Source organism: Gekko japonicus, unplaced genomic scaffold, assembly GCF_001447785.1.
Source record: "Gekko japonicus isolate JY-2015 unplaced genomic scaffold, Gekko_japonicus_V1.1 scaffold50, whole genome shotgun sequence".
Lineage (NCBI taxonomy): Eukaryota > Metazoa > Chordata > Lepidosauria > Squamata > Gekkonidae > Gekko > Gekko japonicus.
The window spans coordinates 306,287-317,828 of NW_015164666.1; the positions used below are offsets into that span (position 1 = coordinate 306,287).

At 42.1% G+C, this 11,542-nt stretch overlaps 1 protein-coding gene across 1 annotated transcript in view; it reads left to right on the plus strand.

Moving 5' to 3' along the window:
- CEP85L (centrosomal protein 85kDa-like) overlaps positions 1-11,542 on the plus strand; it is a 169,740-nt gene that overhangs the window by 135,073 nt on the left and 23,125 nt on the right. The window contains exons 6-8 of the mRNA XM_015409088.1: positions 958-1,140; positions 3,829-3,981; positions 7,771-7,925. Of these exons, the coding sequence (XP_015264574.1) occupies positions 958-1,140; positions 3,829-3,981; positions 7,771-7,925 (491 nt within the window). The remainder of the gene's footprint in view (positions 1-957; positions 1,141-3,828; positions 3,982-7,770; positions 7,926-11,542) is intronic.

Sequence of the window (11,542 nt, forward strand, 5' to 3'; positions counted from 1 at the left end):
CTACGTGGGCTACGCCTAACACCTTCATAAGGCACTACGCCCTAGACGTCCGAAAGAACTCTCGTACCAACATGGAATGTCACATCTTATCCTCGGCTTCGCAGTAAGGACCTGCCAGCACCCTCTTCCAGGTAGGCCACTGCTCGCTAATCTCCCATGGGTGTGAAGCACAGAGACCACGTCGAAGATAAACAGGTTGCTTACCTGTAACTGGTGATCTTCGAGTGGTCATCTGTGCATTCATACCACCCGCCCTCCTTCCCCGCTGCTGTCAGCTTCTACATTTTCTATAGGGGTTGATTCGCGGTGGTTCAAAGGAACTGGTGGGATGTCTGCGCCCACCCCTCTGGGCATGCGTGGCGGGGGTTCCCGCGCATGACCAAGGTCTGGGCGCGAAAATCCGTTAAAGAGCTTGCTACAATGCCGATCGATCCAGCGCATGCGCACTGTATCCCATGGGTGTGAATGCACAGATGACCACTCCAAGATCACCAGTTACAGGTAAGCAACCTGTTTTTGCATTGTTTGCTACTAAGGTGTTTTCTAGGCTTGGATACTAGCTGAAAACTGGATTCCTCTCTTTGTGTATGTTATAGGCAGAGACAGTAGCCACTTCAATATATTTCTTATGGTATGTTTCTACTTTTTCATTTCTAAATACAGTATAGAATTATGTTACCCTGCCAGACTACCTTCTTTCAAATGTTATAAATGAGAAAGTCTTCTTGGGGAAACATGCTGTAGATGTGTGATGATATCTCAGCAGCATATCCATTGACTCCTCTTTTTTCCTTCGGTATGTTTCTACTTTTTCATTTCTAAATGCAGTATAGAATTATGTTACCTTGCCAGACTACCTTGTTTCAAATGTTATAAAGTCTTCTTGGGGAAACATGCTGTAGATGTGTGATGATATCTCAGCAGCATATCCATTGACTCCTCTTTTTTCCTTCAAAGCATCCTCAGTATGAGAACACACCAGTGCAGCCTCAATTTGCAGAGAGATCTGTGGCCCACTGTGAAAGGGAGGAGCTGGAACGGAAGCTCGTATCAGTCCAGAGTAAAGAACTGCAACTCATTGAGTTCCTCAAACAAATGGCAAGCAAATCTAATGAGGACAAAAAGAAGATGGAAGAGAAGGTGGGTTTCTCATTGAGCTTCTCAAAAGGACTTAATTGTCATAGAACATGTTATGGATTAAATGGCAGCCTGGTTCAGATATCATTTGAAGCTAGGTGTGGTTAATGTGATTATTCAAAGGTGAGCCAGTCCACTAACTGTGGTTGGCTCTTTTTGTAGCAGGAACTCCTTTGCCCATTAGGTGACACACCCCTAATGTAGCCAATCCTCCCAAGATGGCAGCCTGGTTCAGATATCATTTGAAACTAGGTGTGGTTAATGTGATTATTCAAATGTGAGCCAGTCCACTAACTGTGGTTGGTTGATGAAGATACATACAACTATGGTTTTGCATTATATCTGAACTGTTCTGAGTTCAGACATGGTATCCTGGGCTCCCTTGTTCTTAGAGCAGCACTGAAGAACAACCAGAATCAGCTAGGATGTCTGCTTTCATATATCACATGAAATTATGGTAAAACTAACTGGTGGTGCTTCTTCAAGTGGTTCTTGAGCCCAGTCATCAAGAAATGACAGGTCTTTCTCTTGACTGATCCTAACCCCACACAGCTGGCAGTGGCAGAACAGGAATCCACCATCTTCTGAAAGTGTTTCCAGACCTTAGTGGTATAAGAACACTGTGGCAGTAATTCTTAAATTCCCGAAATCCTTGTGATTTAGGCCTCATGCAAGTCCAAGTTAGTGTCAGCCAATCAGAGCCCATGGAACTCCACTGGATGAGAGGGGGTGAGCCAGCCTCAGCTTAAAAAGGGTGAAGAAAGCTTTTTTACTTTTGGATAGGGATTTTGTGGCTCTGGAAAGGAACGTCAGCTTAGCCAGGCTTTTATTTGGCTTTTTAGTTAGGGTATGGGGGTCACCTTAGGGAAGAAAACTTATTTTAATGTGACAAAATAAGCATCCTGTTAAGGGTACATCGTTCCTAACTGTGTTTAGGTTCTGTGGAAAGGTTCTCTCTTGTGGGAAAAGAACAGCCTTGAACCTGCTGAGGTAAACCCTTCAGGGTTTATTTACTTTACTGTAGACCCAGTTTTACAATATAAATTGAAGTCATCCACACATATTTACCTTACTAAATACTTTATTTTCTGTTAAATAAATCTTTGTTTTTAACTCCTTCCATATCTTTCTGTCTAGTCAAATGTCCCAAGGAAAAGTGAGCTCCATTCATTTCACATATTGAACCTTGGTCTAGCAGGTTTCCAAATAAGTGACCTTTAGGGAGCCCTAGCTTACATGCTACTAATCCTCCTTTATTCAAAGTGTGCGCCTCCCTTTTTATTTGATTGTGGGTAGTTGGGGTTTAAAGAACCTATAGAAGCAGCCGGAGTGGGCATTCTTCAGTCCAGAAGGCAGATGCCTCAGAACCTTCCCCCCTCTGTCTCTCATCCCATAGACACTACACGCACCCATGCTGACTAGCAGCTGCAAGCACTGCCAGAGCCACCTCCTGTGAGGCGATCAGGGCAGACACTCTGTGTCTGGGCAGAAGTAGATGCCCAAGGGAGAAGGGGTTTAAATGGCAGCACCTTGGGATGCATCTCCATCTCTTGTGCCATCTCCAGCCTCTCCTCCTCCCTCTCATCAGAAGACTGCTGGACTCTGGGGGAACTGGAGAAGGGGTATTTATGTATTTATTAGAATTTCTACCTCGCCCTCCTAGCCAGAGCAGGATACCCAGTCTCTACTCCAGTTCCTCCAGTAGTCTCTGGTTCCTGGGGTGGAACTGAGAGCTGGAATACTCTCATTCCCTCAAGTTCAGCCCAAAAGAGAGCTCAGGCTGCTCCTCCTGCTGCTGCTGAGTTGCAACAGCTGGAATAGGGGCAGAAGCACATCCCTGTCCAGTGCCAGCACCTACCTCAGGCACCTTTGCGGGCAGTGCTGCAGCAGCAGTCTCAATGAAGAGGGCCTTGCGAGCCTCTTCATTGCACCTCCCCAAGCCAGAGGCTGCTGTGGGGCAGGCCCTCTGCACAGGCTCGGGGAAAGCCTTAGTGCCCCCCGCCCCCCGCCCTAATACTCTTCTGCTTAGCCTTTCCTTCAGTCTCCCCCTGTACTCTCCTCCTATCCCTCATTCTGTCCCCCTGGACTACTTCACCAAATTGAGCTAGCTGCTATAGTGCACTCTAACTCTGAGCACTAACTGAACTGCTATCTTTTGTAACTACAACTACAATGAACCTCTTTTTAAAAGCCTAAGTTTATTTTATTTCCCCTAGTTTACAACCAAAGGCTAATTCCTTCCCCCTCAAATTAAGCTAATCTCTAGTCTTTCTGAAATCCTGGCTTCAATTTTTGGAAGGCTGAAAGGATACCTAAACCCTATTTTTTAAAAAAACACCTGGCTTCAATTGTTTTGAAGCCCACGCCAGTAGAAAGCCAATAATCATAACCATTAGTGTGCTTGAAAAATAATTTTGTGATCTCTGAACTGCTGATTTGAAGAAAGCAAAAACAGTTATGTGTTTAACTACAGAAGAAATGTCCAGCAGTCGAAATGGTAAGCAAGAAATCTCAGCATCAAGTAACATAAATACAATTTTGCCATGTTTATCTTTTAGTCACACTTAAATAACACTTACCTTAATAACACGTGGGAATAAATGATATTGTGTGAATTAAACAACTGGTTTCAGATTACCTTGTGCATATGTGTTTCCTGTCTCACATAATGAAACAGTTGTTCTTTTATAGCTCAAAACGAGGGACAGGTACATAAGCAGCTTGAAAAAGAAATGCCAGAAAGAATTAGAACAGAACAAAGAGAAACAAAGAAGAATAGAAACACTTGAAAAATACCTGGCTGACCTGCCAACCTTGGATGATGTTGAAAGTCAAAGCAAACAGGTAATCTGCGTTTTGTGGTATCCATGAGTTATGAGAATTTAGAGCTTTTGCTGGATACATATTGTAACTTACTATGTGTAATATTTGCACACGTTGTACTTCAGTAAAAAGTTTTAAAGGGCATAATCCCCTGAAAATGCCACTGCATAAGCCCCTGGAAATGAAAGAGTACTATCCAATGGAGCTAACAGAAAAGGAGTTCCAGTGGATTGTGCTCAAAGGTATTTATTTTTACAAGGCATAGATATGGTACACTGCCTCTTCCATGGATCGAAAGCTCCTTCTCCTGGAGGAAACCTTTTCTGCCAGCAGAACAGAATTATTGGTGCAACCCAGAGGATTTAACCTTTGTAGTTTCCCCATCTTAAAATATGCCATTACTAGGGTTGGCCATTTAACAGGGCAAAATGATTTGTTTAATTGACCTGTCAAATAGTTATTCTTAAAGCATTACTTTTATCAGAAAAAAGTGTATCTTAATTACCAATAGGTTTCATACTTGTGCTGCTTACAAAGAGCCAGTTAGGTGTAGTGGTTAAGTGCACGGACTCTAATCTGGGAGAACCGTGTTTGATTCCCCACTCCTCCACTTGCACCTGCTGGATGACCTTGGGCAAGCCATAGTTCTGGCACAGCTGTTCTTGAGAAAGAGCAGTTTCTGTCAGAGTTCTCTCAGCCCCACCTACTTCACAGGGTGTCTGTTGTGGGGAGGGGAAGGGAAAGGAGTTTGTAAGCCGCTCTGACACTCCCTTGGGTAGTGAAGGGCGGGGTATAAATCCAATCTCTTCTCTTCTCTTCTTCAAATTAGTTAATTGCTATTGTGAAAAAAATGAAATTTTAACAATTCATCATGGAGCAATCATGGTGAATATATGTTTTCAAAAATATTTAAAAAATAATTTTAGAACTGAAATAAAACAAAATATCAATAGCTATTTTACAATAACTATTTTAAAAGAAAGAGTAAATTTAAAATGCAGCTGTAGGTACAGGCCAGCACGTCTGCTTTGAAGATTCCTGTAGTTCCTGAAGTTGTCTGGCAAGAGAAGCTTTGCTATGCTAATAAGCTTTGTCTCTGCCTGCTGTAGAAGGAAGGGGCAAGAAGCCCTAGTTTCTGTGACTGCTGACATTATAATGAAATAAAAAAGTGTAAACTGCTATTATCTGCACAGAATCATTTTTACCTTCAGGGAATATTTAATATGTTAAGATAATAAGCAATCAAATGACTGGCATGCCAGCTTTATAAACCAAATTCCAGTGATGCTGTAAAGACTAACAACATGTATTTCAATATGAACTTTCATCTCCTTGGGGAAAACTGATCCAGAGCTGACCGAGAATGCCCTCTCCCAGGTTGCAGCCTGCCTAATCTTAGAAGATGGGGGCACTCAAAGCAGGTCGTCTGCAGATGATCATGGTGATCAGGTGGGTTCTTATGGGAGTAGGCAGTCCCTCGGGTATGCTGGTCCCAAACCATATAGGGTTTGAAAGGTCAAGACCAGCACCCTGAATTGCTCCCAGAAACAAACTGGGAGCCTGCATAGATGGGCCAAGACTGGAATAATATGGTTCCTATGGCCCATCCCAGTCAGTATCCTGGCTGCAGCATTCTGTACCAGTTAAAGTTTTTCAAACACTTCTCAGGGGCAGCCCCACATAGATCTCATTTTTCTGCTCAAAACTTATCGCTATATGAGCAGTACTAGATAAATAGATAGGTAGTAATCTAATTTAGATGTAGCCAGGGCATATACCACAGTAGCCAGATCTGTTCTGCCCAGGAAAGGCTGCAGATGGCTAAGCAGTCAAAGCTGATAAAAGGCACTCCTGGCTCCAGCTGCCACCTGCTTATCCAGCAGTAGGCCTGGATCCAAGAGCACCCCCTGCACTATGGACCTATTCCTTCAGGAGAAATGTAACACCTTAAATCCAAGGCCATACCTTCCACCATCAGTAGCACTTCTGTCTTGTCAGGATTAGGCTTCAGTTTAATTAGCCCACATCCACTCCAAAACTGCCTCCGGGCACAGGTTCAGGGTTTCTATAGCCTCTCTAGGATTAGCTGGAAGAGCAAGGTAGAGCTGACTGTCATCTGTGCATTAGTGAAATGGTGACTGTGAATAAAATATTTTTTTAAAAAAAATCTGTGTATTCACCCAGCAGTTTCATGTAGATGTTAAAGAGTTTAGGAGATGGTATTCCCAAAATGATTTCCTTTCCACGTAGCTAAAGAAATTAACTCTGACTCACAAAAACTCATACTGAAATAAATGATAAAACAAAGCTTGAGTCCAGTGGCACCTTTAAGACCAACACAGTTTTATTCAGTAAATGAGCTTTTGTGTGCAGGCACACTTCCTCAGATACAATGAAATGGAATTAACCAGTCCATAAATATAGGCAGAGAGTGGGCAGTAAATTAGCATGCAATGTAATGAAGATGTTTTAACAGATGCGAAGACCAAACATAATAACAAGCTAAGTTTACATAGGCACTATTTGTTTGGATTCAATGGGGGGGGGAGAAGCAAATAAATATGTCAAATTTGGAGACTGATATATCCTCCTTAATTGTGAAATGCTAAGAGTAACTGAGACCCTGTTGTTACACTCCATTTGTCTCCTCTCAAGCATGGAGGTAATTAACAGCATCCTTTTTTTTTGAGGTGGAGTGATTGATGCCACCGGAATTCATTTTATTTTGCCACAACAGACTACTGTGCCTGCCCCTCTTTGAATGCCACCTTTAGACATGGCTCAGTTGTATTGTAATCATAATTATAAAAAACAATTACCATTAAAAAGATTTCCAGTTGCTTTTGCTCTTATTTGGCGTATGAGCCCAATTGCTGCAATGGATATATCTATCCTTCATACTTCTGATAGGACACAAGCTGAAGATAAATTAACTTAGGCCCCGTTCACATGCTGAATTTGCCGTGGGAGAGCCACGATTGAATGGCGGATTTTTTGGGCGCGATCACACCACAACATCTGGCAAGTGGAGCGCACCTGTGGCGTGCCGCCAAAAATGCACGATAAAAAACTACCTCCTTGAAGGTACTAGCAAACTGTTTGCCACAGGCTACCTCCAGACTCCCTTGGTGTGATCGTGCTGGCGTGCGGCTTTTCCCTCCAGTCCCTCGTTGACGCGGAGGGAAGGAACTGTGGCGTGCCGCCGACGCGTGGGATCACATTCTGGCGGTTCTAATTGCGGCGGTGTAAATAGCCCCGCCTCCCCCCCGCGTTATCCGGCCTGTGTGACCGGGACCTTATTCTGTTATATTCTCAGTGGACACAATTATTTAATGCTGGAAACACTGCTATAACAATCAGTACAATAGAAAAATAAAAATAAATACAGATTGTAGTTGTATAGTAGCAGAGAGCCATAAGGTAGCATTAGTCTGATCAAATGTAACTCTCCTGTGGAAGGTGCTGGGCGGGTATGAACTGTTTCCTGACTCTTCTCAGGAAAGACCAGGAAACTGTGCTGTATGCACACATGATCTCTCTGTCTCTCTCACACATGCACACCAGACAATATAATGATAGCAGTTATGCACCCCACCCATTGTGGACTCTTCTCTTTTGCCAATAGTAAGAGTTTCTAGGCATGATAAGATTACTTTGTGGCCATTTTGCTTTGAGCTTTTTCCAAGTCCAGTGGAAGAGTGGGCATCCCAGTACAAATCGTCATTTGCCTTGTTTATCCTTGAGGGAACTGTGGAGTCTCTGATCTGTGCTAAGCACGCCTCAGTACAAAAGTGTTTTGCTGTTGTATAGTTGCAGGTTCTAGAAGAAAAGAACAAGCAGCTAAAAGCTACAGTGGCTGAGCTAGAGAAAGCACTTGAAGAATCCAGAGCACAGTGTACAGAGAAAGAATTGCAGCTCGTATGTCAGAAAAAGAAAGAAAAAGAATTGGTAACTTCAGTACAGAGGTATGAGTATCGTATTTGATGACTAATTCAGGACAATTGTTCTGAACAGGATATTTGAAACAATTAGATTCTGTGCCTCTCTAGTGACAGTGTGGGTCAAATGAACTCTATAGTAATGTAAACTGCCCCACCACACAGAATGTGGTGAATGTAGTACATTGCAAAATGAAATTGAAACGTGACTGACTACAGCAATATCCTTTTAAAGATAATGGGAATTGCAGAACTGCTGCTTTAGGGATGGAGAGTAGAAACAACAGCCTATACAGAAAAGAATTGGGCATGACTAAAAAAACACCCACTCTTGATGGTTATGAGGATTGTGATCGGCTTATTAATTATATATTTTACTTGAATAGAGAGCAGAACTAGCAGTCCATGGGTACAGTCCAGCCCCCAGAAAACAAATATTCATTTTCAGAAAGGAGGATTTGTGAAACTACAGACTTCAGTACCAGGGAAAGTGTTAGACAAGTTATAAAGTGGTCAGTCTGTAAGCATTTTGAAAACAATAGGGATTAGTAGAAGCCATCATGAATTGATGAAGAACTCATCTTGCCAGATTATTAGTTTGGCATTTTTGTGTGGGTTATTAGCCTATTTCTATTCGGGATCATCAACAAAATAATATAAATAGTTGAGAAATTCCCCATAACATGTCATGCTGAGCAATAAATATAAATATATTGAGCATAGGGAATGTAATATACTGTGATTATTACGGCATCTGACCCAGGTGTCTCATGGTATTTTGGCTAGCAACCTGGTTAAGTGTGGCCTAGATGATAATAACATCAGATGGGTTCAGAGCTGGGTGGAGAACTCTGCTTAGTGCCTATCAATGGCACTTCATCATTCTTGAGGGAGGTCTTAAGTAGGGTGTCACAGGTCTCTTTCCTGGGCCCATTACTGTTCAAATTACAAGTAGTAATAGTTCCACTCTACCCTGCACTAGTCAGACCTTATCTAGAACACTGGGATTTTGTTGTTCAGTCGCACAGTCAAGTCTGACTCTCCGCGACCCCATGGACCAGATCACGCCAGGCCCTCCTGTCTTCTGCTGTCCTCTGAAGCTTGCTGAATTTCATGTCCGTTGCATCAATAACACTGTCTAACCATCTCATCCTTTGCCATCCCCTTCTTCTTTGACCTTCAATCTTTCCCAGCATCAGGGTCTTCTCCAGTGAGTGCTCCCATCTCATTTGGTGGCCAAAGTATTTGAGCTTCAACTTCAGGATCTGGCCTTCCAGGGAACAGTCAGGGTTGATTTCTTTTAGGATTGACTGATTTGATCTCCTTGCAGTCCATGGGTGCTATAACATTGGGTACTATACTGGGTTCAGAGGAACGTGTTCAGAGGTCTCAAAAATGAGTCCTACAAGGAAAGGTTGAAGAAACTGGATATGTTTAGCATGGAGAGGGAAAGGCTGAGGTGAGATATGACTGTGTTCTTCAGATAGCTGAAGGGTTGTCACATGGGATACGGCAAAGTACATAAGAACATAAGAAAACATAAGAGAAGCCAATGCTGGATCAGGCCAGTGGCCCATCCAGTCCAACACTGTCACACAGTGGCCAAAAATACCAGGTGCCATCAGGAGGTCTATCTTTGATGCTCCAGAGAGCAAAACTAGATCTAATGGGCTTAAGTTACAGGCAGTGTTCCCTCTAAGCTGACTTAGTGTGAGCTATCTCACAGTTTTATATCTTCTGGCTCGCACATTTTTGTCTTAGCTCAGGAAAGATGGCTCCAGAGCAAACTAATTTATGCAGTAGCCAAATCACTTGCTCACAACTTTAATGCCAGTTGCTTACAAAGTAGAATTTTTGCTCAAAAGACTCCACAGCTTAGAGGAAGCATTAGTTACAGGAAGGTAGATTTTGGTTGAACATTAACAGAAACAGAAGGAACAATTCAAGAGTGCAACCAATACCGCATTAGAGGTCTTCAGGCAAAGGCTGGACAGCTGTCTGTCAGGAATACTCAAGCTTTGGATTTCCTGCACTTAGTAGGCCACCTTATAAGCCACCTTATAAGCCACCTGGCCTATAAGGTGCCTTCTAATGCTAGAATTCTGTGGCTCGGTCACTAACACTTTTCCAACTGTTGCCACCAAGTTTTTAGATACAGTGGTAGCAGTGGTATTCCTTTTCAGTTTTTCTAGTGGAATTGCACATCCATGGTTTCTCAGCAACCATACAAGCATCTCCTATTGTTTCCAGGGTAGTAAGAAGCATTAAAAGACATTTGTAGTGAAACCTTTTATCTCCTCTTTCTTCCTTTTCTCTTTACTCCAGCTTAACAGCACATAGTATCTCCAGCTGACAAATCCTGAATGGGAAGTTTCCCAATAGCTTCAATGTCACCTACATTGGAAGTAACATTAAGAACATTCCTCCTGCCAGTGGGACACTATAGTGATACAGGCTAACGTGGGTGGGGAAAGTCAGGCAGATGATATATGAGAAGAATAGTCAATCAATTTAGCACTAGACTGGCCAGTTTAGTTGATGATCACAGGACTGAAGGAATTTGGTTCTGGTTACTGGTAGAAGCAGTCGTCTGGTAGCTGGATGTTATAATTGGTTCCCAGAGATCTGAATTCAAAATCCTATTTTGGAGTTAAGTTGTTGAATGGTTTCAATCAAATCACAGCATCCTCGCTGTCTAACTCTAAAATGGAATAGTAGTAAGCTTTTTCACAGTGGGAGTGGGAGGAAGTACAAGAGAAGGACTGTAAAGTAATTTGCAAAATAGAAATGATGTAGAGTTAGTAAAATGCATGCAGAAGTATTTCTTTGTATGTTTGTGCTGAGGCAGGTGAATATCACAAAGAAGTTTCAGCTACATATAGGGTGCATGCTATCTCTGTACATACATAATTACAGTGGAACAAAAAAGTGGAAGATTGCTGTATAACAATAGATGCTAGAATCAGAATGTCATTACAGAATATATTAAATTCATTAGGATTATAATTATATAGTTTTAGGGTAAAATTCTAAAGAAACACAGGATATGTTGTTGAAGGTTTTCACGGCCGGAGTTCATGAGTTGCTGTAGATTTTCCGAGTTGTGTGGCCGTAGTCTTGCCTAGACCACGGCCACACAACCCAGAAAATCTACAGCAACTAAAAAACACAGGATAATTTGGAATTATGTAATAAAACAAAAAGTGGGGGGTAGAATTTTATTTCTAATGGTATAAAAAGTGTGTCACTTTGTGACCCTCTGTTATTGAATGGTACATACCACAAACACTTTGTCCAAACGATGAAAGGTTAGGTATTTGGGACAGTTAGCCAAATCACTGAGTGCATTGTTTCCATCTTACATCTGGCGGCTCTTGTATATGTGAGTGTACAATATACCAGGCTGGCTTTGTGCTGTTCTAAAAGTCTACAGATACTTCAAGCAAACTCTTGTTTCTAAATTTAAACAATAATTGTCATTGTCATAATTTGTGCTTTATTTTTGATAGATGATGGGTATGAAAGCAAGCAAATATGTGTGGGGGGTTTTCTTTTGCTTTGGGACTTTTGTATATTGATGATGGTATAGATTAAGAGTTGAGGTGCAAAGGTTTCTGAGAAGAATTTAGGCTGAATATTTAAAA